Source organism: Macaca mulatta, chromosome 19, assembly GCF_049350105.2.
Source record: "Macaca mulatta isolate MMU2019108-1 chromosome 19, T2T-MMU8v2.0, whole genome shotgun sequence".
NCBI classification, from domain to species: Eukaryota; Metazoa; Chordata; class Mammalia; order Primates; family Cercopithecidae; genus Macaca; species Macaca mulatta.
In genome coordinates this window covers 61,425,497-61,450,244 of record NC_133424.1, presented here as the reverse complement: position 1 = coordinate 61,450,244, position 24,748 = coordinate 61,425,497, and the positions used below count along the sequence as shown (strand labels likewise).

Sequence of the window (24,748 nt, the reverse complement as noted above, 5' to 3'; positions counted from 1 at the left end):
GGGTCGGCCACTGCCTCCTGACAGCTGCGAGGTTTCACTGCAGGGGTGCCACTGGGCTCAGTGACGCTGCGGCCGCCTTCTGCCTAGGTCCGAAGGCTTCGGGGCGGGGGTGCGGTCTTGCAATAGGAAGCTGGGCGTCTTGCAAGCTTCCCTTCGGGCGCCAGCTACTCGGCCCCGCACCCTACCTGGTGCATTCCCTGGACACCTCCAGGGTCCCTACCTTGAGGTCCCCCGAGCCCCCTTCCTGCGCCAGCCATGCCTTTAAACCGCACTTTGTCCATGTCCTCACTGCCAGGACTGGAGGACTGGGAGGATGAATTCGACCTGGAGAACACAGTGCTCTTCGAAGTGGCCTGGGAGGTGGCCAACAAGGGTGAGCACGCCAGGCGTCGGGGCCCTTGAAGAAGGACAGTAGTGGATGGGGGCCCGGAACTCTGAGTTGTAGGAGGACGGGGCTACTAGGGGAACCCTTGGGACCAGGGCAAGGAGGCTGTGACTCCTGTGTCCTTGAGGGGCTGGGAGGCCGGAGGTGGGTGGGAGAGGGATGGTTAGTTTGACTTGCGATGAAAGGAGGCTGAAAGCCCGGGTTCTGGGTCCTAGGGAAGAGGGCGCTAAAATGAGACTCCTAGGTCCTGGAGGGAGGCTTCCGAGAGACTAGATACCTGGGTCCTGAACAGGGAAGGAGACGGAAGGATGGGATTTCTGTGTGCAAGCCTGGGAAGCTGCCGGGGTTTCAGACCTGTGACCCTAACAGTATAGTCTAGGGGATAAAACTCCAGATTTGAGAGAGAGCTGACTGGGAGATAGGAGGCCTGAGCGGCGGTGGGAGCACCTGAGGACCTGGCTGCTTAAGAATAAAGATGGGACGGGCTGGATACTCTAATCCTTAGATCCTAGGGTGGGAGAGGCTTGCGGGCCTGAATGCCTGGGCTTTCAAGGAGCTGAGGGCCTGAGCTATTAGTTCCTAGGAGTAGAGGAGCCTGTGGCCTGGGACACGTGCATGCTGGAATAGGGGAAGGCTGGGAAGTCCTGAGTTAGTCAGGGGCTGGGCCCTAGGATGGGAGGGGCCAGGAGCCCGCATTTCTGTGTCTTGGGCTTCCAAAAGCTGAGGTTCTGGCCTTGGAGAAGGCTGGGGCTGAAATCCCCAGGAAGAAGCCAATCTCACACCTCAAAGAGCAGGCTCTGGGGGGTTGTTTTGCTGGGTCTTGGAGGGGAAAGGGACCGTGTCTCCCAGGAGGACAGGGGGCCGATGAACACACAGCCGGATATGGCCAGGGCCTGGGCTCCAGGAGGGGAGGAGGCTGGGGGCTGGGGCTCCTGGGTCTGGGATGGGGTCATGGGAGAGGCAGGGCCCTGCATGTTCGTGTCCCTAGTCAGGGAGAGGAAATTGGGAGGCAGGTCAGCAGGGTCCCTGGGGGCAGGGAATGACCATGCAGGCTTCTCTTGGGCAATGGTGAGAAGCTGAATTGGCCATGAGGAGGTCTCCCTCATGGGGTTTTGGAGTGATTTAAACCCAGCTCCTGTGAGCGGGGAACTCGAGAACCTGGGTCCAGGTAGTCCTCAGGTCTGCCATCCTTAGAACCCCAGTACCTAATTCCCTCTAACCCAGGGGTCCCAGCCCCCAGCTCCTTCTCTCTCACACCCAGAAGTCTAGCCTGAGCCCCCTCCTCCCTCAGAGTCCTGACCCCGGCCCCCTTCTCCCTTAGACCCAGGAGAACTGCCCCCCAGTCCCCCGGTTCCCTTCATCCAAGCCTCCAAGCCCTACTCCAAACTACGGGCTCCCAGTCCCCTCTTCTCCCTGAGCTAGCCATCTGGGGCCTGAGTGCCCCCTATATCCCCGGCCCACCCCACCCCAGGCCCCAGAACTATGGACCTCGGCCGGGGCCTGCCCTCACACGCTTGGGCCCACAGTGGGTGGCATCTACACGGTGCTGCAGACGAAGGCGAAGGTGACGGGGGACGAATGGGGCGACAACTACTACCTGGTGGGGCCGTACACGGAGCAGGGCGTGAGGACCCAGGTGGAACTGCTGGAGGCCCCCACCCCGGCCCTGAAGAAGACACTGGATTCCATGAACAGCAAGGGTTGCAAGGTGGGACATGGCCCAGCCCAGGGCAGAAGTGGGTGGACAGCCTGCCATCAGGGTGGGAGCCACAGACAGAGAGGGGGCAGGGTGGACAGCCCTAGCCAGAGAGCGAGGCAGGCTTGGACACAGGAAGGAGGTGTGATAGGACACCCAGACAGATGCAGGGCCTGGAAGTGGGCGGGTGGATCCCAGACATGGGCAAATGGACAGACAGATGGCAAGTATGAGACAGACTGAGACGGAGATCCAAGAGGCCAAGGTCCTCACGCACAGACAGAAAAAGAGCAAGATGGAAAGACAGCCTGGTCGACATGGCGAAACGCTGTCTCTACTAAAAATACAAAAATTAGCTGGGCATGGTGGCGCGCGCCTGTAATCCCAGCTACTCGGGAGGCTGAGGCATGAGAATCGCTTGAACCCGGGAGGCGGAGGTTGCAATGAACGGCGATTGGGCCACTGCACTCCAGCCTGGGCGACAGAGCGAGACTCTGTCTCATAAAAGAAAGCCAGTCAGCCAGGCAGAGCTGGGGAGAAGTGGGCCTGGGTTCAGGCAGGGACAGGATTCTGGAGCCTGAAGTTCAAGTTCACCCCTCCACTTGCCCCTGTGTGTCGTTGGCTAATGGACGTGCTAATAGCATCTACCTTCTAGAGGTGCTAGGAGGAGGAAGCAGTTAATAAGGATAAAGTGGTTAGTAGAGTTCTTGGCATGAAGTTAGCACAGTGTGTGGGCAGTGATTGTCATTGTTATTATTATGATCATCATCATTATTGTTACTAACAGCCAAGCTTGGAGAGTGAGGGGGGCAGGCCGACAAAGGGAGAAGGGTGGATGGAGCCACGGGCAAGAGTAAGAGACAGACTAGGGACAGAAGAGAGGCCGCCAGATGTTTCAGAAAGTCAGTCCTAGAAGGAGAGAGAAGCATGGAATATCGGGGAAGAGAGGAGAGGTCAGCGGACAGATCCACAGGACAGAGTCTGAGATGGGCAGATCAGGGCTTAGAGAGGAGGGGGAGTTCCAGGGCCCCAGGATGAAGACGGAAAGAGACACACTGTTGTCCAAGGAGAAAGCCATCAGGCAGCAGGGCTGAGGGACAGACAGGTCCGGGCCGGGGACGGAGAGGCACTGTGATTCCTTCACTCATTCACAGCCGCTGGTTTGGGGTGGGGTCTGGAATCCATTCAGGCCCGACTGTGTCCCTAAGGGAACCCAGAGCAGCCCAGTCCCTTCCTGAGGGCAGCTGCTTCCCACGTGCTGGGGGCCTAAGAATATCCCCCCCAGCAAAAGGGCAGATAACAGCTGGGAGGGGGAGGGACCTCAGAGTGAGGCTCCGGGCAGGAGAAAGCCAGGTCGGCGAGGAGTGGGGCTGCTTCGCTGCTGTGGCAGCAGGCCCAGAACCAAGGCCGTAGTCTCAGGGAGGAAAGCAGCCAACTGGAGAAATGTGGCAGAGGCAGAAGTGAGACAGCAAGTCTTAGAAACATGGCAGTGGCTAGAAAAATGCAGCCCTTGCCGGGCGCGGTGGCTCACGCCTGTAATCCCAGCACTTTGGGAGGCCGAGGCAGGCGGATCACGAGGTCAGGAGATGGAGACCATCCTGGCTAACATGGTGAAACCCCGTCTCTACTAAAAAATACAAAAACTTAGCCGGGTATGGTGGCGGGTGCCTGTAGTCCCAGGTACTCAGGAGGCTGAGGCAGGAGAATGGTGTGAACCTGGGAGGCGGAGCTTGCAGTGAGCCGAGATCACGCCACTGCACTCCAGCCTGGGTGACAGAGCGAGACTCTATCTCAAAAAAAAAAAAAGAAAAAGAAAAGAAAAGAAAAATGCAGCCCTGGGGCATGGACAGAGGATGGGCTATGTTAGAAATGTGCAGCATGGCCGGGCGTGGTCGCTCATGCCTGGAATCCCAGCACTTCAGGAGGCCAAGGTGGGAGGATAGCTTGAGCCCAGGAGTTCGTGACCAGCATGGGCAACATGGTGAAACTCCGTCTCTACTAAAAATACAAAAAATTAGCCAGGCGTGGTGGTGCATGCCTGTGATCCCAGTTACTCAGGAGGCTGAGGTGGGAGGATGGGATGTCGAGGCTGTAATGAGCCATGATTTTTTTTTTTTTTTTTTTTTTTTTTGAGACGGAGTCTCGCTTTGTCGCCCAGGCTGGAGTGCAGTGGCGCGATCTCGGCTCACTGCAAGCTCCGCCTCCCGGGTTTACGCCATTCTCCTGCCTCAGCCTCCTGAGTAGCTGGGACTACAGGCGCCCACCACCTCGCCCGGCTAGTTTTTTGTATTTTTAGTAGAGACGGGGTTTCACCATATTAGCCAGGATGGTCTCGATCTCCTGACCTCGTGATCTGCCCGTCTCGGCCTCCCAAAGTGCTGGGATTACAGGCTTGAGCCACCGCGCCCGGCCGACTCACACTTCTAATCCAACACTTTGGGAGGCTAAGCAGGAAAATTGCTTGAACGTAGGAGTTCACGATCAGCCTGGGCAACATAGTGAGACCCCATCTCCACAAAAAATTGAAAACTTAGCCTGGCGTGGTGGCCCACACCCATAGGAGGTGAGGTGGGGGAATTGAACCAGGGAGGTTGAGGCTGCAGTGAACCATGTTCACACCACTGCACTCCAGCCTGGGCAACAGAGCGAGACCCTGTCTCAAAACAAAAAAGAAGCATCCCATGGAAGGAATTAGCATCAGAAAGAAAAGACAGTGGGAGATGCAGATGGTTGGTAAGAGAAATGTGGCAGCAAGTACAGAAACCAGGTAGCAGGTGGGAGAAATGATTTGCAGAGTGGTCAGACAGGGCAGTGGGGGCAGAGAGACAGGACATGTGACATGTGTGGTTATAAGCAGAGACAGGAGGCAGCGAGTGGGAGAAGGGTAGCAGTTATAGGAATTAAACAGGAATTAAACTGGGTGTGGTAGCTCATGCCTGTAATCCCAGCACTTTGGGAGGCCAAGGCGGGCGGATCACAAGGTCAGGAGATCGAGAATATCCTGGCTAACATTGTGAAACCCTGTCTCTACTAAAAATACAAAAAAAATTAGCCAGGCGTGGTGGTGGGTGCCTGTAGTCCCAGCTGCTTGAGAGGCTGAGGCAGGAGAATTGCTTGAACCTGGGAGGCGGAGCTTGCAGTGAGCTGAGATCACGCCACTGCGCTCCAGCCTGGGCGACGGAGCGAGATTCTACCTGAAAAAAAAAAAAAAGAATAAAAAAGAAATTAAAGATGAGGCTGGGCGCAGTGGCTCAAGCCTGTGATCCCAACACTTTGGGAGGCCAAGGAGGGCAGATCACTTGAGGTCAGGAGTTTGATACCAGCCTGGCCAACATGGGGAAACTCCATCTCTACTAAAAATGCAAAAAATTAGCCAGGTGTTGGGGTGGGTGCCTGTAATCCCAGCTACTTGGGAGGCTGAGGCAGGAGAATCGCTTCAACCCGGGAGGCGGAGGTTGCAGTGAGCTGAGATTGTGCCACTGCACTCCAGCCTGGGCCACAGAGCAAGACTCCATCTCAAAAAAAAAGAAAGAAAGCAAGTAAGCAGGGGGCAGGGAAAATATTGCAACAGAGATGGAAAAAATGTGTGGCAGGAATAAATCATGCAAATAGAAAAATAAAGCTAAGGCAGCAGGTGAGAAATTAGCAGCAGATACGGAAACAGAAGGTAAGGGAGCTGAGGCTTAAGTCTAGACAGCTGCCTGCAAATGGGAGAACCACAGATGCACACATATGTGAGGTTGAAGCCCTGAGCCTCCCTATGGTGCCCACCCCACCCCCTTCCAGGTGTATTTTGGGCGCTGGTTGATCGAGGGAGGCCCTCTGGTGGTGCTCCTGGATGTGGGGGCCTCAGCCTGGGCCCTGGAGCGCTGGAAGGGAGAGCTCTGGGATACCTGCAACATCGGAGTGCCGTGGTACGACCGCGAGGCCAACGATGCTGTCCTCTTTGGCTTTCTCACTACCTGGTTCCTGGGTGAGGTAGGCCCCGTCTGACATGTTCCACCCATACCTGAAACTACAATGACCATCAACCCCTCCGCCAGAGGCTGGGGTTTCTCCCCGGGCATTCTGGGAGCCATAGGGTCCTTTAATCCAAGGATTAGCCCTGGCCTTTAGGGACATGGACATCCAGGGCCCAGGCTCTACTCTCGATGCCAACTTCATTTACTCCAGTCTTCCAAGCGTAGGGATTCTAGCTCAAAGTGAGGCAGGCGGGCTTATCTGAGGAATTCTGGGAGTTGTAGTTCTCTAGTGTGATATTGCTGGGCTCACCTCTCAGATGCTGCCCTGCATGCTTATGAATCCCCAGACTGACCTGGTTTTGACCCCCTTCTAGGTTTTAAAAGGCTCAAGAAGCTTAGTTTCCAGGCTGGATGCGGTGGCTCATGCCTGTAATCCCAGCACTTTGGGAGGCCGATGGGGGAAGATCACTTAGGCCAGGAGTGCAAGATGGCCGAACCTCGTCTCTACTAAAAATACAAAAAAAATTAGTTGGGCATGGTGGTGGGCACCTGTAATCCTAAATCCCAGCTACTTGGGAGGCTGAGACAGGATAATTGCTTGAACCTGGGAGGTGGGAATTGCAATGAGCTGAGATCGTGTCATGGCGCTCCAGCCTGGGCGACAGAGAGAAAAAAAAAGCTTAATTTCCCATGCCCTGGGACAAATAATTCAGGAACTGGCTGCGCCTGTGGCATTCTGGGAGTTGTAGTCCTTTTGCCAGTGTTGGGTGCAGACAGCATACCCTTGAGACAAGGGGTCTTTAGGGACTATGTCCAGGACCCTGGGACGTGAAAACTTCAGTCTTTCCAATCTTACCCTGCCAGGATTTAGAAGGCTGGCCAAAAGATCCTCAGTTCTTGTCAACCCCTGGAGGGGCAATTACTTGAGCCCAGGAGTTCAAGACCAGCCTGGGGTGGCTCAGGGATTTACAGGTCCCCATCCTGTCGGGATTGCTGCAGTGGGCCGCCGCCCACTCTGTGCAGTAGTGGTGACAGATTGCCTCTATTGTCCCTATTGGGGGTTGCCAATTCTCTTCCCGACACTCGTGGAGACAGCAGCCCTGTCCCTGTTGCCCACAGTTCCTCGCGCAGAGTGAGGAGAAGCCACACGTGGTTGCTCACTTCCATGAGTGGTTGGCAGGCATTGGACTCTGCCTGTGTCGTGCCCGGCGACTGCCTGTAGCAACCATCTTCACCACCCATGCCACGCTGCTGGGGCGCTACCTGTGTGCCGGTGCTGTGGACTTCTACAACAACCTGGAGAACGTGAGCTGGGACCGTGGCAGATGGGGGACTGCGAGTATGCCAGGGAAACCCAAAGCTCCAGGGGGCCCAAGGGGATGGCGCCCCCTCTTCTCCCAGGATCCAGGAGTCCAAGTCCCCAGACCCTTCCTACCTCAGACCCAATAATCCAGCCCCAGGCACCAATTTATCTTAGGACCCCAGTGTCTGGACCTCCAGACTCTTCTCCCCAGTCCTTCTAACCTGAATGCTGTCCCCTCCCACCCAGTTCAACGTGGACAAGGAAGCAGGGGAGAGGCAGATCTATCACCGCTACTGCATGGAAAGGGCGGCAGCCCACTGTGCTCACGTCTTCACTACTGTGTCCCAGATCACCGCCATCGAGGCACAGCACTTGCTCAAGAGGAAACCAGGTAGGGGCTGGGCTGAAGTCCCCAGACACGAATGAGGTAGGCAGCTGTCTATGCCAAAGCCAGTTGCTCGTCATCCCAAGAAACCCACTGTAAGTTAAAATAGCATAAACCGAAAATGTATTTTGGCTGGGCATGGTGGCTTATACCTGTAATCCCAGCACTTTGAGAGGCCAAGGCAGGAGGATCACTTGAGCCCGGAAATTTGAGACCAGCCTGGGCAACATGGCGAATCCCTGGCTAAAAAATTTGCCAGACATTGTGGTGTGTGCCTGTATCCCTACCGACTCAGGAGGCTGAGGTGGGAGAATTGCTTGAGCCTAGGAGGTCAAGGGTGCAGTGAGCTGTGATCGTGCCATTGCATGATTTGGGTGGCCCAGAGAGACCTTGTCACAGCCTGGGTGACACAGTGAGACCCTATCTCAAAAAACAAAAAAAATGCATTTAATATACCTAACCTAGTGAACATCATAGCTTAGGCTAGTATACCTTAAATGTACCCAGAACACGTTATGTTAGCCGACAACTGGGCAAAATCATCCAATACAAACCTATTTTATTTTATTTTTATTTATTTATTTATTTATTTATTTATTTATTTATTTATTTATTTTTGAGACAGAGTCTCACTCTGTCGCCCAGGCTGGAGTGCAGTGGCACTATCTTGGCTCACTGCAAGCTCCGCCTCCCAGGTTCATGCCATTCTCCTGCCTCAGCCTCCCGAGTAGCTGGGACTACAGGCACCCGCCTGGCTAATTTTAATACAAACCTATTTTATAATAAAGTGTTGAATAGGCCAGGCACAGTGGCTCACAGCTGTAATCCTAACACTTTGGGAGGCCGAGGCGGGCAGATGGGGAGGTCAGGAGATCGAGACCAGCCTGGCCAACATGGCGAAACTCCATCTCTACTAAAAATACAAAAATTAGCTGGGTGTGGAGTAATCCCAGCTACTCGGGAGGCTGAGGCAGGATAATCGCTTGAACCTGGGAGGCAGAGGTTGCAGCGGGCTGAGATCACACCACTGCACTCCAGCCTGGATGACAGAGCGAGACTCCATCTCAAAAAATGAAGTGTTGAATATCTCATCAAAATCCAAAATTGGACATGTGGATGTGTGTAACTTTCACACCATCATAAAGTTGAAAAATCATAACTTGGCTGGGTGCGGTGGCTTACATCTGTAATCCCAGCACTTTGGGAGGCTGAGGTGGGCAGGTCACCTGAGATCGTGTGCTCAAGACCAGCCTGGCCAATGAGGTGAAACCCCGTCTCTACCAAAAATACAAAAATTAGCTGGGCATGGTGGCTGGCACCTGTAATCCCAGCTACCCAGCTACTCGGGAGGCTGAGGCAGGAGAATCTCTTGAACCCAAGAGGTGGAGGTCGCAGTGAGCCAAGATTGTGCCACTGCACTCCAGCCTAGGCAACAAGAGCGCAACTCTGTCTCAAAAAAGAAAAGAAAAATCATAACTTGGACCATCCTAAGTCCTAAGTTGGGGACCATCAGTTACCATTATTTTCCTAAAGAATACAGAACTACAGCTCCCAGAAGGCTGTGGGGGTCGTGACCTGTATTTGAGGCCCTCTGACTATATACTCTGGAGGCTAATGGGAGGTATAATTTCTTTCATGTTAATTTCAGATATGATAAAATTCTATAATTGGCTAATGTAGATTGGTCTTATGAAAGGGAATGGAAGATCAGTGGACTTTGTTTTTGAAAAAGGTAAGGTCAGAACTGGGCATTCTTCCCAGCCCTTGGTATCCCTTCTCAGTGAGTATAAGGTGAGAACTACAACTCCCAGAAAGCCTTTGACTGGTTAGCTCCATATGTTCCCAGAACTTTGCCCGAGGAGCTGACAGGGGTTGTAGTTTTTCGTTGATATACTTTAATTTCTGTGAGGAGAAGAAATGGTTGGGTCCTTGTAAGAAGCTTGGAAGTAGAGGATATATCCTAGGAGAAGCAGGACTTTGGGGATGTTTAATCATTTCCATCTCAGGGTGGACTAAGGGGAAACAAAAGAACTACAACTTTCCCAGAATCACCAGTGTGGATCAGATCCCTGGAAGCCATTTGCAGGAGCCGAGGAGACTTATACTTGTGCTTGTGAACCTATGCAAGTAATATTAGGCAAGAAGGCATCTCGGAGTCAGGGTACGTGTGTCACCAAGGGAACTGACCAGGCATGGTGGTTCACACCTGTAATCCCAGCACTTTAGGAGACCAAGGCAGGAAGACTGTTTGAAGCCAGGAGTTTGAGACCAGCCTGGGCAACATGATAAGACGCCATCACTACAAAAGCTAATAAATAAATTAGCCGGGTGTGGTAGTACACGCCTGTAGTCCCAGCTACTTGGGAGGCTGAGGTGGGAGGATTGCTTGACCCCAGGAGGTCGGGGATGCTATGAGCTGTGATTGTGCCACTCACTGCTCTTCAGCCTGAGCGACAGAGAGAAACCCTGTCTCCAAAAAAAAAAAAAAAAGGCAGGAGGGGGGACCTCATAGGAACGCTATTGAAACAAAGAAATTGCAAAAGGCAAACAAACGGTGTTTTCTTCATGTATTCATTCAACCACAACATTGAATGAACAAATAAAACATGGGACCCTCACCCCCAATCCCAGATATTGTGACCCCCAATGGGCTGAATGTGAAGAAGTTTTCTGCCATGCATGAGTTCCAGAACCTCCATGCTCAGAGCAAGGCTCGAATCCAGGAGTTTGTGCGGGGCCATTTTTATGGGTACGTGGGGCATATACCTAGGTCTTAAGAGAGGAGGGCGTTGGGAGCCTAACCATCTAGGTCTGGGGGAGGGAGGGGACAGCTGGGGGCCCAGACTCCTGGGTCTGAGGGATGGGGCACCTGGGTATTCGGCCTCCTTAGTTCTTGAGCGCCGGAACAATGGGCTGAGGATTAAAGGAAAGCCCCATCTGAAGAGAAAAACTACAACTTCCAGGAGGCCCCATGATGCCTCTGTATTACCTAAGACATCCTCTGCCCCCACCCATAGCTTCTGGGATTTGTAGTTTTGAGGCCAGGGCTAGCGGGTGAGGGCTTTGGGCTTTACCATGCCTTGTGGGTTCTTTAGGCATCTGGACTTCAACTTGGACAAGACCTTGTACTTCTTTATCGCCGGCCGCTATGAGTTCTCCAACAAGGGTGCCGATGTCTTCCTGGAGGCCTTGGCCCGGCTCAACTATCTGCTCAGAGTGAGGCCTGGGCTATGAGGGGACAGAGGGAGGGCAAGCAAAGCAGTTTATAACTGGGGAGAAGAGCCAAGCGCAGTGGCTCATGCCTGTAATCCCAACACTTTGGGAGGCCATGGCAGGAGGATCACTTGAGCCCAGGAGATGGAGACCAGCCTGGGCAACTCTACAAAACCCAGTAGAGGTTTTGAAACCCCATCTCTACAAAAAATACAAAAATTAAATTAGCCAGGCATGGTGGGTCACACCTGTAGTCCCAGCTACTAGGGAGGGTGAACGGGAACGGGGAGGATCACGTGAGCCCGGGAGGCAGAGGTTGCAGTGAGCTGAGATCACACCACTACACTCCAGCCTGGTCGACAGAAAAAGAACGCTGTCTCAAAAACAAACAAACAAAACAAAAAATAACAGAGAGAATAGAAACCCAGGAAGATGGGGGTAGGAAAGCCCCTGCGTGTGTTGGGGTGCCGCAAGGGGAGTATAGAGACCCAGAAAGAAGGGAAGAGTCCAAGTGGCGACTGTCCTATAATTCTCCTTGACAGGAAGGGGTATGGCAGGATCCCAGCAGTCTTGGCAGAAAGGCTGGCTGGTCCCAGGCTTCCCCGACATGATCCTGGCCTCCCCCTGCTTTCTTTCTGCGCAGGTGAATGGCAGCGAGCAGACAGTGGTTGCCTTCTTCATCATGCCGGCGCGGACCAACAATTTCAACGTGGAAACCCTCAAAGGCCAAGCCGTGCGCAAACAGCTTTGGTCAGCAGCCCTCACTCCAGACCCCGGCCCAGCCCACTCCCAGCTGTGTACTTTGGGTCCTGTGTTTCTCCTTGAGTCTCAGCCTTTTTTTTTTTTTTTTTTTTTTTTCCGTTTTGAGACCCTCTCACTCTGTCGCTCAGGCTGGAGTGCAGTGGCGCGATCTTGGCTCACTGCAACCTCCGCCTCCCGGATTCAAGCAATTCTTCTGCCTCAGCCTCCCAAGTAGCTGGGACTACAGGCACCCACTACCACACTCGGCTCCTTTTTTTTTTTTTGAGACAGAGTCTCCCTTTGTCACCCACGCTGGAGTGTACTGGTACGATCTTGGCTCACTGCAACCTCCGCCTCCTGGGTTCAAGTAGTTCTTCTGCCTCAACCTCTCGAGTAGCTGGGACTACAGGTGTACGCCACCATGCCTGGCTAATTTTTGTATTTTCAGTAGAGACGGGGTTTCACCATGTTGGCCAGGCTGGTCTCAAACTCCTGACCTTGTGATCCGCCTGCCTCGGCCTCCCAAAGTGCTGGGATTACAGACATGAGCCACTGCACCCAGACCTCTTTTATTTTTTTTTTTTCTTTTGAGATGGAGTCTTGCTCTGTCGCCCAGGCTGGAGTGCAATGGCGCGATCTCGACTCACTGCAACCTCCGCCTCCCAGGTTCAAGTGGTTTTCCTGCCTCAGCCTCTCGAGTAGCTGAGTGCCACCACACCTGGCTAACTTTTTGTTTTTATTAGAGATGGGGTTTCACTATGTTAGCCAGGCTGGTCTTGAACTCCTGACTTCAGGTGATCCACCTGCCTGGCCGAGGAATCCTCCCTGGGATTCCAGGCGTGAGCCACTTAGCTTTTTTTTTGTATTTTTAGTAGAGACGGGATTTCACCATGTTGGCCAGGCTGATCTCAAACACCTGACCTCAGGTGATCCAGCCATCTCGGCCTCCCAAAGTCCTGGGATTCCAGGTGTGAGCCACCATGCCTCCCTTTTTTTTTGTATTTTTAGTAGAGACGGGGTTTCACCATGTTGGCCAGGCTGATCTCGAACACCTGACCTCAGGTGATCCAGCCGCCTTGGCATCCCAAAGTGCTGGGATTACAGGGGTGAGCCACTGCGCCAGGCTTAGTTTCTTTTTCTTTTCTCTGAGTTTTTTTGTTTTTTGTTTTTTGTTTTTTTGAGATTCTGTCTCAAAAAAGTCTCTGTCGCCCAGGCTGGAGTGCAGTGGCGTGATCTTGGCTCACTACAACCTCCGCCTCCCAGCGAACCTCAGTTTCTTCATCTGTAAAACCGTTCATTCATTAGCAACAGATACTGAGTATCTAGTATGTGCTGACTAATTTTTATATTTTTAGTACCAATGAGATTTCACCATGTTGACCAGGCTGGTCTCGAACTCCTGACCTCAAGTGATCCACCCTCAGGTATTCCAGGTCCTGGGAATACAGCTGTGAACCAGAAAGATAAGATCCCTTTCCTCATGGAGCTTGTATTCTAGAAAATCCTGTAGACGGAATATACTTTCGGGCAAAAATAAAGCAGAACTGGAATATGAGACGGGGTTGTCAGGACAGGCCACACTGAGAAAGTGTTATTGGGCAGAGACGAGGAAAGGTGGCGAGGGAAAAAACCCTGTGGGTATCTGGGGAACAGTAAATGCAAAGCCCTAAGGCATGATTGAGACACGGTGGGTAGGCCCATGGGGCTGGAGCGGCATGTCTCATAGAGAAGGGGTAGAAAGTGAGGCAGGATGGTGGAGCGCTCCTGTAGTCCCAGCTACCTGGGAGGCTAAGGCAAGAGGATCATTTCAGCCCTGGAGGTTGAGGCTGTAGTGAGGCATGATTGCGCCACTGCGCTCCAGCCTAGGCGACAGAGTGAGACTCTGTCTCAAAAATAGAAAAAAGAAGTTAGGCGTGGTGGCTCACACCTGTAATCCCAGCACTTTGGGAGGCTGAGGTGGGTGGATCACCTGAGGTCAGAAATTTGAGACCAGCCTGACCGACATGGTGAAAGCCTGTCTTTACTAAAAATACAAAAATTAGCTGGGCGTGGTGATACGCATCTGTAGTCCTAGCTACTCAGGAGGCTGAGGCAGGAGACTCGCTCAAACCTGGGAGGCAGAGGTTGCAGCGAGCCAGGATCGCGCCAATACACTCCAGCATGGGTGACAGCCAGACTCGGTCTCAAAAAAAAAAAAAAAAAAAGTGGAGGCTGGGCGTGGTGACTCACAATCCCAGCACTTTGGGAGGCTGAGGCGGGCAGATCATTTGGAGGTCAGGAGTTCAAGATCAGCCTGGTCAACATGGTGAAATCCCATCAGTACTAAAAATATAAAAATTAGCCAGACATGGTGGCGCACGCTTGTAATTGCAGCTACTAAGGAGGCTGAGACAGGAGAATTTCTGGAACCTAGAAGGTGGCTGAGGTTGCGCCAGCCTGGGCAACAGAGCAAGACTCTGTCTCAAAAGAAAAAAAAAGAAAAACAAACGAGGCCAGAGCTATGGGAGGATTTTAAGTAGAAGAGTGACCGTGGGGTGTCATGTGACACTGCTAGTTTTACTTGTGTGCCTAAATGGTCCTTTTTCAGAATCTTACTTTCTTTTCGTATAAAATGGGGCTTAGCATTGCCATCTGCAGGACAAGTACAAGTCCTAATAATAGTTGACGTTTCTGGAAGGCTTGCTATGTGTACTTTTTCACATGACATCATTGGGTCCTCATTGCAAACCTCTGAGGTTGATTCTATTTTCATCCTTATCTGAAAAATGAGTCACTGCAGTCAGAGAGGGAAGGCCACCTGTCCCTGACCACACAGCTGATGTCAGGCACGTGGGATCTAAGCCTTCCAGGGCCTGCCCCCTGGGTCCCCATCCTCCAGCTTGGAGGCCCCGGGGCACGGCTTCCCTGCTCACACCTCAGTTTCCTTGCTACCCTAGAAACCTAAGAGTAGCCCGGCACGGTGGCTCACGCCTGTAATCCCAGCACTTTGGGAGGCCGAGGTGGCCAATTACCAGTCAGGGGTCAGGAGTTCGACACCAGACTGGCCAACATGGTGAAACCCCATCTCTACTAAAAATACAAAAATTAGCCAGGCATGGTGGCAGGTGCCTGTAATCCCAGCTACTCAGGAGGATGAGGCAGGAGAATTGCTTGGACTTGGGAGGCAGAGGTTGCAGAGAGCCAAGATCGTACCACTGCCCTCCAGTCTGGGTGACAGAGTAACTCTGTCAAAAAAATAAATAAATAAAAAAATTAGGAAATAAACTTCCGGTGTGGTGGCTGAAGCCTATAATCCCAGCACTTTGGGAGGCCGAGGTGGGCGGGTCATCTGAGGTCAGGAGTTTAAGACCAGCCTGACCAACATGGAGAAACCCCGTCTCTACTAAAAATACAAAATTAGCCAGGCATGGTGGCACATGCCTGTAATCCCAGCTACTTGGGAGGCTGAGGCAGGAGAATCACTTGAACTCAGACGGCAGAGGTTGCAGTGAGCTGAGATCACGCCATGGTACTCCAGCCTGGGCGACGAGCCAAACTCTGTCTCAAAATAAACAAACAAACAAACTAAAGAAGCCTTTAGTAATAGTAAATAGCCTTTAAAATAGTAAATGGCAGCTGGTGTGTATGTGACCCTGTTGCTCTGCTTCCTCCAGGGACACGGCCAACACGGTGAAGGAGAAGTTCGGGAGGAAGCTTTATGAATCCTTACTGGTGTGAGTGCCCTGCCCTCAGCCCTGTGCCCTCCTAGGCCCTGACTAAGCCCTCTCATCACTCCGTTCTCACACGCATGCCCCTGCTTGCCTTGCAGTGGGAGCCTTCCTGACATGAACAAGATGCTGGATAAGGAAGACTTCACTATGATGAAGAGAGCCATCTTTGCAACGCAGGTATGGATTGGACCTCTGTGCAGAGAGATGGCAGTTCCCGGCAGCCCCAGCGGCAGCTTGCTACGCCAGCTCAGACCCCAGAGATTGCCGGGAGTGCTGCTTTCTCCTGCAGCCCTTTATTAAGGGATCTATTCTGAGATCCACAGAAGGGCATGTGCTGACTGGTACAACTTCACCTACGGAGGCACAACATGGTGAAATCCCATCTCTACTAAAAATACAAAAATTAGCCGGGTATGGTGGTGGGTACCTGTAATCCCAGGTACTTGGGAGGCTGAGGCAGGAGTATCGCCTGAACCTGGGAGGCGGAGGTTTCAGTGAGCCGAGGTGGCGCCACTGCACTCCAGCCTGGGCAACAGAGCGAGACTGCGTCTCAAAATAAATAAATACAATAAAAATAAATAAATAAGCTTCCCTTTGCTCACTGACCCCAGAGTCCCAGAGAAGCCACACCACCCAGCAACCCCCGTGGCAGAATAAGCCACAGAAAACAGCCCACCCTAAGTGCCTCCCTAAGTGAAGTTGTACCAGTGAAGTGCAGTGGTGCGATCTCGGCTCACTGCAAGCTCCGCCTCCCGGGTTCCTGCCATTCTCCTGCCTCAGCCTCCTGAGTAGCTGGGACTACAGGCGCCCACCACCATGCCTGGCTATTTTTTTCGTATTTTTAGTAGAGACAGGGTTTCACTGTGTTAGCCATGATGGTCTCGATCTCCTGACCTTGTCGTCCTCCTGCCTCAACCTCCCAAAGTGCTGGGATTACAGGCGTGAGCCACTGCGCCTGGCGATTGGAGGTGAAATTCGTAAGGAAACTACAACTCCCAGCAGCCTCCAAAGCTTGCTGCCATATTGGTACAGTCTCCACCCCCATTGACTGGGGATAGTTATAATTTTTTGGGGTTTCTTTAATGATAGAGCCCAGAGTACATAACAAGATAGCTACAACTCCTCATAGTGCTTGGAGATAAGGGAGTTGCTAACGCTGGCACTGCCTCAAAGACAGCTGGGAATTGTAGTTCTTTTTTTTAATTTTATTTTATTGAGACGGAGTTTTGCTCTGTCTCCCAGGCTGGAGTGCAGTGGCACAATCTCAGCTCACTGCAAGCTCTGCCTCCAGGGTTCACGCCATTCTCCTGCCTCAGCCTCCCGAGTAGCTGGGACTACAGGTGCCCGCCACCACGCCCGGCTATTTTTTGTATTTTTAGGGGTTTTACTAGAGCCTGGTGGATCCACAACTCCTAGTAATCACTTGGGTTTGCTGCTCCTTGGCCTGGTGGCACTTGTGGCCTCCTTGGCTTCCCTGGGGTCAGCATGGCTCATGGGGAAGTAGGGAGTTCTCTGTCCCTTCCATGACCCTCTACCCTTCTTGTGGCTCCTACAGCGGCAGTCTTTCCCCCCTGTGTGCACCCACAATATGCTGGATGACTCCTCAGACCCCATCCTGACCACCATCCGCCGAATCGGCCTCTTCAATAGCAGTGCCGACAGGGTGAAGGTGAGGGCGTTTGGTCAGGGCTGGGTTGGGCACGGCAGAGGGAAGGGGTTGGGTCCTGGGTCTCACACACTCCATTCCCCCATACGTTTTATCAAATGCATTGCTGTGGTTAGAAGGAACCCTGGCTTCAAACAGACCTGGATTTGAACACTGGTCCTGCCAAACACATGCTGTGTGATGCTAGACAAGCTTTTTACCCTCTCTGGGCCACCTTGGGATCTCAGGGCTTAGCTAAACAAGGCGCCTGGGCTGAGCCCTTCTTTTTCACTACCAGGTGATTTTCCACCCGGAGTTCCTCTCCTCCACAAGCCCCCTGCTCCCGGTGGACTATGAGGAGTTTGTCCGTGGCTGTCACCTTGGGGTCTTCCCATCCTACTATGAGCCTTGGGGCTATACGCCGGGTGAGTGTAGTGGGCAGGGGACAGCGTGGTCATGGCGTCCTAGTCAGAGCTAGCATGTCCTGGGGCAAGGCACTGGCCTTCTCTGAGCCTGTTGCCTTCTTGGCAAAACAGGAACAATGGTAATCATCTGTTCTGCTACAGTGCCTGCTTTTGTGACACAATAGCTCATGTATTGAGAAACTAGAAGACTGGATTTTGAGGACTAGTTAGTGTCAAATGGATATCACAGGTTACACTGATTTGTCCCAGTGCATGGGCATTTGGCCCCCCAAATAGCAGCAGTGAAATGCACAATTCACAAACACAGCTGAGTGTGGCCAAGTCTCCTCGCAAGACATTCCCAGTGCCCATCGACTCTACCTTCCTCTTGTTGGTTCACATTAGCCAGTGTTTTTAAAGCTAAATAAGGCCGGGCGTGGTGGCTCACGCCTGTAATCTTAACACCTGGGGAGGCCGAGATGGGCAGATCACAAGATCAGGAGTTTGAAATCAGCCTGGCCAATATGGTGAAAGCCTGTCTGTACTAAAAATACAAAAATTAGCCAGGTGCGGTGGTGCGCACCTGTAGTCCCAGCTACTCGGGAGGCTGAGGCAGAGAATTGCTTGAACTTGGGAGGTGGAGGTTGCAGTGAGCTGAGATCACGCCACTGTGCTCCAGCAGTGCAGTGCTCTGGGCGACAGAGCGAGACTCCATCTCAAAAATAAATAAATAAATAAATGAAAGCTAAATAAGTGCCGTTTCCTAATTAGTAATTTAACAAGTCTTGCAAACTGTGCTGGCATGATAATTAGGAGTCATGTGGTCAGCCCTAATTCCCTTTTTCCCATAGGGCTTGTTTTATAGATAGATAGATTGATAGCTAGTATTAGTCTGTTTTTACACTGCTATATATAAAAAAACATCCAAGACTGGGTAATTTATCATGGAGAGAGGTGTAATTGACTCACAGTTCCACATGGCTGGGGAGGCCTCAGGAAACTCAGTCGTGGCAGAAGGGGAAGCAGGGAGCTTCTTCACCTGGCGGCAGGAAAGAAAAGTATGTGAGGGGGCGGGAAAAACGAACGTTTATAAAACCATGAGATCTTGTGAGAATTCACTCACTAGCATGAGAACAGCAGGGGGGGATCCACCCCCGTAATCCAATCATTTCCCTCCCTCGACACGTGGGGTTACATTTCAAGATAAAATTTGGTGGGGGGGGGGAACACAGAGTCAAACTATATCATAAATATATATTTAATACTTTTTACTATTTGTTTGTGTTTTGAGATGGGGGTATTACTATGTTGCCCAGACTCACCTGGAACTCCTAGGTTCAGGTGATGCTCCTGCCTCAGCCCCTTGAGTGTCTGTTTTCCTCATTACAGGTGCACCCCACCATGCCTCACAGACCTATTATATTTAGTGCCTATTTTTGCAGTTTACAGAGGTTTTTAGAAACACTTAAATAAGAATTATAGATCAAGCCAGGCATGGTGGCTCACGCCTATAATCACAGCACTTTGGGAGGCCGAGGTGGGACGATCACTTGAGGACAGGAGTTTGAGACCAGCATGGCCACCATGGTGAAACCCTATCTCTACTAAAAATACAAAAGTTAACTGGGCATGGTGGCAGGCACCTGTAATCCCAGCCTCTCAGGAGGTTGAGATGGGAGAATCGTTTGAACCCCAGAGGCAGAGGTTGCAGTGAGCCGAGATCGTGCCACTGCACTCCAGCCTGGGCGACAGAGTCAGACCCTGTCTAAAATAATAATAATAATTATTATTATAATAATTATAGGTCAGGAGCAGTGGCTCACACCTATAATCCTAGCACCTTGGAAGGCTGAGGTGAGAGGATAACTTGAACCCAGGAGTTCAAGACCAGTCCGGACAACATGGTGAGACCCTGTCTCTATAAAAGATTTTTTTTTTTCTTTTGAGACAGAGTCTTGCTCTATCGCCAGGCTGGAGTGCAGGGGCACAATCTTGGCTCACTGCAACCTCCGCCTCCCAGGTTCAAGTGATTCTGCTTTAGCCTCCGGAGTAGCTGGGACTATAGGCAGGTGCCACCACACCCAGCTAATTTTTGTATTTTTAGTAGACACAGGGTTTCACCATATTGGCCAGGATGTTTTTTTTTCTTCTTGACCTCGTGATCCACCCGCCTCGGCCTCCCAAAGTGCTGGGATTACAGGCATGAGCCACCATGCCTGGCCTTTTTTTTTCTTTCTTTCTTTCTTTTTTTTTTTTTTTAGCCAGGAGTAGTGTTGTGTGTTTGTAGTCCCAACTACTTGGGTGGCTGAGGTGGGAGAATTGCTTGAGCTTAGGAGGTCAAGGCTGCAGTGAGCTGTGATCAAGCCACTGTCCTCCAGCTTGGGTGATAAAGTGACACTTTGTCTCAAGGAAAAAAAAAATAGCATTGGGCCAGGCGCACTGGCTCACGCCTATAATCTCACCACTTTCGGAAGCTGAGATGGGTGGATCACCTAAGGTCAGGAGTTCGAGACCAGCCTGACCAACATGGTGAAACCCCGTCTCTACTAAAAATGCAATAATTAACTGGGCATGGTGGTGCACGCCTGTGGTCCCAGCTACTCAGGTGACTAAGGCACGGGAATCGCTTGAACCCGGGAGGTGAAGGTTGCAGTGAGCCGAGATTGTGCTACTGCACTACAGTTTGGGTGACAGAGTGAGACCCTGTCTCAAAAGGAAAAAAAAAAGGCATAAAAATCCATCAAAAAATTATAATACATTCCTTGAACTATTTCTCAAGGTTGTTAAAGGTATTAAACAAGACGCAGTAGATGCTCTGTACACAGGGATACTAATAATGAGAGACCTTATCTTACCCCCCATCAAAATAGACTAAGTCTGTACGAGATACTGGCACAAGAAAGGATCGTACAGGTTGTGAACAGTTAAGTAGTTAACAGATGGACCTTGGCCCAATCCTACAGCTTGTGAGAGTTAAGTCAAATGGACATCGGGACGCTCAATAAATTAGCATCCTTATCTCCCAACTATAGACTTTCTCGCATCCCGAATCCTTGGAGCAGAGCAAGTAATTCTCTTTTCTGAGCTTCTTAGCGTCCCCTCTGAGAAATAGGGAAATGCACAGCTTGGTTGTGGGGGCTCAGCGACGCTCCGCACAGCGACGCTCCGCACAGCGCCTGGCACTTGGTACAGGCGCCGGTAGAGGGCGCTGTTGAGGCGTCTATTGCGATTAAGACGGTAGGAGATGGGGGAAGCTAAGTGGGTCTCTTTCCTGCCTTCCCGCAGCTGAGTGCACGGTTATGGGCATCCCCAGTATCTCCACCAATCTCTCCGGCTTCGGCTGCTTCATGGAGGAACACATCGCAGACCCCTCAGCTTACGGTCAGCGCCCAGGCCCCTGAGGATTCCAGAAGGGGGCTTGAGAGCCGGGACTCCTGGATCCTGGGAAGGAGGAGCTTGCACCCTTGGGGACCAGGGGCACCAGGAAATGGGGGGGCTCTCGGGTCCCTGGGAGAGGAGGGGCCCTGGTGCCACAGAGTCCTGGAGACAATGAAGATCTCCCCAGGACGTTTTCTGAACCCAGGTCCTGGCCTCCGCAGGTATCTACATTCTCGACCGGCGGTTCCGCAGCCTGGATGATTCCTGCTCGCAGCTCACCTCCTTCCTCTACAGCTTCTGTCAGCAGAGCCGGCGGCAGCGTATCATCCAGCGGAACCGCACGGAGCGCCTCTCCGACCTTCTGGACTGGAAATACCTAGGCCGGGTAGGACCCCCCCCGCCCCGCCACTTCCTACCCTCTTCTGGGGAATCAGCCGCTCCTGGCTCTGGGTCTTTGGTGCAGGGTGAAGGGTCTCATCCTACTTGTAACAGTTGCTGTCCCTTTAAGCAATGAACCAGGCCGATCGCGGTGGTGGCTCATCCCTGTAATCCCAGCACTTTGGGAGGCCTAACAGGGAGGATCGCTTGAGCTCAGGAGTTAAGAGACCATCCTGGGCAACGTTTTCTTTCTACTAAAAATTTAAAAAAAAATCAGCCGAGTGTGGTGGTGCGTGCCTGTAGTCCCAGCTACTGGGGAGGCTGAGGTGGTAGAGTCTCTTGAGCCCTGGAGGTTGAGGCTGCAGTGAGCCTTGATCAACCCCACTGCACTCCATCCTAGGGTAACAGAGCAAGACCCTGTTTAAAAAGAAAAAAAGAACATTGGTCAGGCATTCTCATTTGCATAAAGGTATGGCCAAAGAGGTGCCTGACTTGAGAATTCGGCCCCTGTTTGAGGGGTGTGGCTTAGAAACTATCCATTCATAGATCTGCTTATTTACATAAGGGGTGGAGTCAGATGGATTATTTGCATGGGGCAGGCCCAATGGTGCAGCAGGGTATGCTCATCTGCATAAAGGGTATGGCCAGGAGCCCCATCATCTGCCTGGGGGTGGGGCCTGGCTCTCACATCCTCTGCCCCCTCCCCTCCTTTCCCCTAGTACTATATGTCTGCGCGCCACATGGCGCTGTCCAAGGCCTTTCCAGAGCACTTCACCTACGAGCCCAGCGAGGCAGATGCGGTGAGTGGACGCTGGATTTCTGCTTAGCCAGGAGCTAAAGGGCTGGGGGTCCCTCCTGGAATGGGAAGGCCTAGAGGTGGCTGGATGCCTGGGTGGGACTGCGAGGTCCTCAGCTCACCCTGGTTTGCACCCATATTCCCGTATGCAGGCCCAAGGGTACCGCTACCCACGGCCGGCCTCGGTGCCACCGTCGCCCTCGCTGTCACGACACTCCAGCCCGCACCAGAGCGAGGACGAGGAGGATCCCCGGAACGGGCCTCTGGAGGAAGACAGCGAGCGCTACGATGAGGACGAGGAGGCCGCCAAGGACCGGCGCAACATTCGTGCACCAGAGTGGCCGCGCCGAGCGTCCTGCACCTCCTCCACCAGTGGGAGCAAGCGCAACTCTGTGGACACGGCCACCTCCAGCTCGCTCAGCACCCCCAGCGAGCCCCTCAGCCCCACCAGCTCCCTGGGCGAGGAGCGTAACTAAGTCCCCCCCACCACACTCCCTGCCTGTCCTGCCTCCCTGCTCCAGAGAGAGGATGCAGAGGGGGGCTGCTCCTAAACCCCTGCTCCAGATCCGCACTGGGCGTGGCCCCGCAGTGCCCCCCCCTCAGTCCACCAAACACTCCAGCCCCTCCAGCTCCACTTTCCAAGTTCCTGCACTCCAGAATCCACAAAGCCGTGCCTTTCTCTGATTCCAGAGTGCATAATCCGCGCCCTGGAATCCCCTGGGCCTGGACCGCTTCCCAGAGGCCAGGAATCTGCCGTTACTCTGCGGTGGTGCCAGAGGTTTTAGGAAACCTGGCATGGTGCTTTCAGGTCTGGGGCTCCTAGAGTCCCTGTGAGGCTTGCAAATTCTACAGCACACAGAGCAGGCCACGCTCGGGCCGGGCATGCGGGCCACCAAGTGCTGGAAACCACATGGTGTCCCTGCGAATGGGGCAATCAAGTCCAGAGCCGGGGCACTTTTCAGAGTTTGAAGGTAACTGAGAGCAGATGGTCCTCCATTTCAACTCCAGAACTGGGGCTCTGGGATGGGCTCATATTCTAGCCCTCCCCAGCATGTCAGAGCCAGGCTCTGCCTGGAGGATCCCTCCATCCGGCTCCTGTCATCCCCTACGCTTTGGCCAAGCCAGAGGTGGCAGAACCACTTGGCCGCTCATTCCTTCTGGAGGACACACAGTCTCGGTGCAGATGCCTTCCTGCCTTTCTGGCCTTTTCTGGACCAGATCCTACTCCTCCTTTCTTTATCTGAGATCTCCCTCCAGGGAATCTGCCTGCAGAGGACAGAGCTGGCTGTCTACCCCCACCCCTAACCTGGCTTATTCCCAACCGCTCAGCCCACTGCGAAACCACTAGGTTCTAGGTCCTGGCTTCTAGATCTGGAACCTTACCACGTTGCTGCATACTAGTCCCTTTCCCATGATCCGGAACTGAGGTCACTGGGTTCTAGAACCCCCACATTTACCTCGAGGCTCTTCCCTCCCCAAACTGTGCCCTGCCTTCAGCTTTGGTGAAAAGGAGGGACCCTCATGTGTGCTGTGCTGTGTCTGCACCGCTTGGTTTGCAGTTGGGAGGGGAGGGCAGGAGGGGTGTGATTGGAGTGTGTCCGGAGATGAGATGAAAAAAATACACCTATATTTAAGAATCCCAGGTGTGGTCAGACATGAATACTTGGGCCTGGGTCTGACGTCCCCCCAACGCCACCCCTTCCCTGGTCTGAGCTCATCCTCCTATTCTAGAGACTTGGATTTTGCTGTTCTAAAATTCCAGTGTCATTCACGGAAGGTACCTCTGATTGCTTACTTGGGCCTTGATTTGCAAGTGGCAAAAATTTGGCTTAAGACATCTTTGGCATAAAGGGGCTATGTGACTGGGAGGAAGATCTATAGGACAGCTGTGAACCTTGTGTAGCTTTTTTTTTTTTTTTTTTTTTTTGAGACAGAGTCTCACTCTGTCACCAGCCTGGAATACAGTGGAGAGCAATCTCGGCTCACTGTAACCTCCGCCTCCTGGGTTTAAGCAGTTCTCCTGCCTTAGCCCCCTGAGTAGCTGGAACTACAGGAGCACGCCACTACACTGGGCTAATTTTTGTATTTTTAGTAGAGGCAGGATTTGACCATGTTGGCCAGGCTGTTCTCCAAACTCCTAAGCTCAGGTGATCTGCCTGCCTCGGCCTCCCAAAGTGCTGGGATTACAGGTGTGACCCACCGTGCCTGGCCACTTCTTTTTTTGATAACAGGATCTCCCTCTGAATCCCAGACTGGAGTGCAGTGGAGAAATCATGGCTCACTGCAGCCTCAACCTCCCAGGCTCAAGTGATCCTCTCACCTCAGCCTTCCAAGTAACGGGGACTATAGGCACGTGCCACCACACCTGGTTAAATTAATTTATTTTTTTTTAGAGAATGGGGGGTTCCCTATGTTGCCTAGGCTGGTCTCAAACTCCTGGGCTCAAGTGAGCCTCCTGCCTCAGCCTCCCAAAGTGCTGGGGTTACAGGCTTGAGCCACCCCGCCCCACCCCAGCCCCAGGGGAAGAAGGGGAGGAGTCAGAGCTGACAAAGCAGTTTTGCAGCTTGGACCCAGCAGATGCTTTTTAAGGCCTGTTTTCAGCTTTTTCAGTTCCCACTTGGAGAATCTGGCCCAAAGTTTCACATCCCATTTCTATGATGAACCCTAAACCCCTTGTCCAGCATTGCTTGGGCATCACGTGTGCCTGGCCGCTCAGCTCCGCTTGTCAGTTCCTCTCAGTGTGCGCCTCACA

General features: G+C 52.7%; 2 protein-coding genes across 11 annotated transcripts in view; one reads left to right on the top strand and one right to left on the bottom strand.

Moving 5' to 3' along the window:
• The window catches only part of RUVBL2 (RuvB like AAA ATPase 2), a 72,482-nt gene extending 50,865 nt beyond the window's left edge, over positions 1-21,617 (bottom strand). For 3 of the 5 annotated variants that reach the window (XM_077975667.1, XM_077975663.1, XM_077975664.1), the window contains exons 1-2: positions 21,239-21,617; positions 18,414-18,483 (exon numbers count right to left, since the gene is read on the bottom strand). The gene's annotated coding sequence lies outside the window, so the exon portion shown is untranslated. The remainder of the gene's footprint in view (positions 1-18,413; positions 18,484-21,238) is intronic. The other 2 variants (XM_077975668.1, XM_077975665.1) reach the window with 1 other exon arrangement.
• GYS1 (glycogen synthase 1) lies at positions 60-23,638 on the top strand. 6 transcript variants are annotated; one of them, XM_077975751.1, is made up of 16 exons: positions 60-373; positions 1,912-2,093; positions 5,868-6,068; positions 7,175-7,348; positions 7,593-7,737; positions 10,363-10,480; positions 10,827-10,947; positions 11,588-11,694; positions 15,339-15,398; positions 15,494-15,572; positions 16,951-17,064; positions 17,339-17,465; positions 20,730-20,825; positions 21,044-21,207; positions 21,920-22,000; positions 22,149-23,638. In XM_077975751.1, exons 1-16 carry the CDS (start codon positions 256-258, stop codon positions 22,470-22,472), a joined length of 2,211 nt encoding a protein of 736 aa, XP_077831877.1. In that variant the 5' UTR covers positions 60-255; the 3' UTR covers positions 22,473-23,638.
• The last annotated feature ends 1,110 nt before the right edge of the window (positions 23,639-24,748 follow it).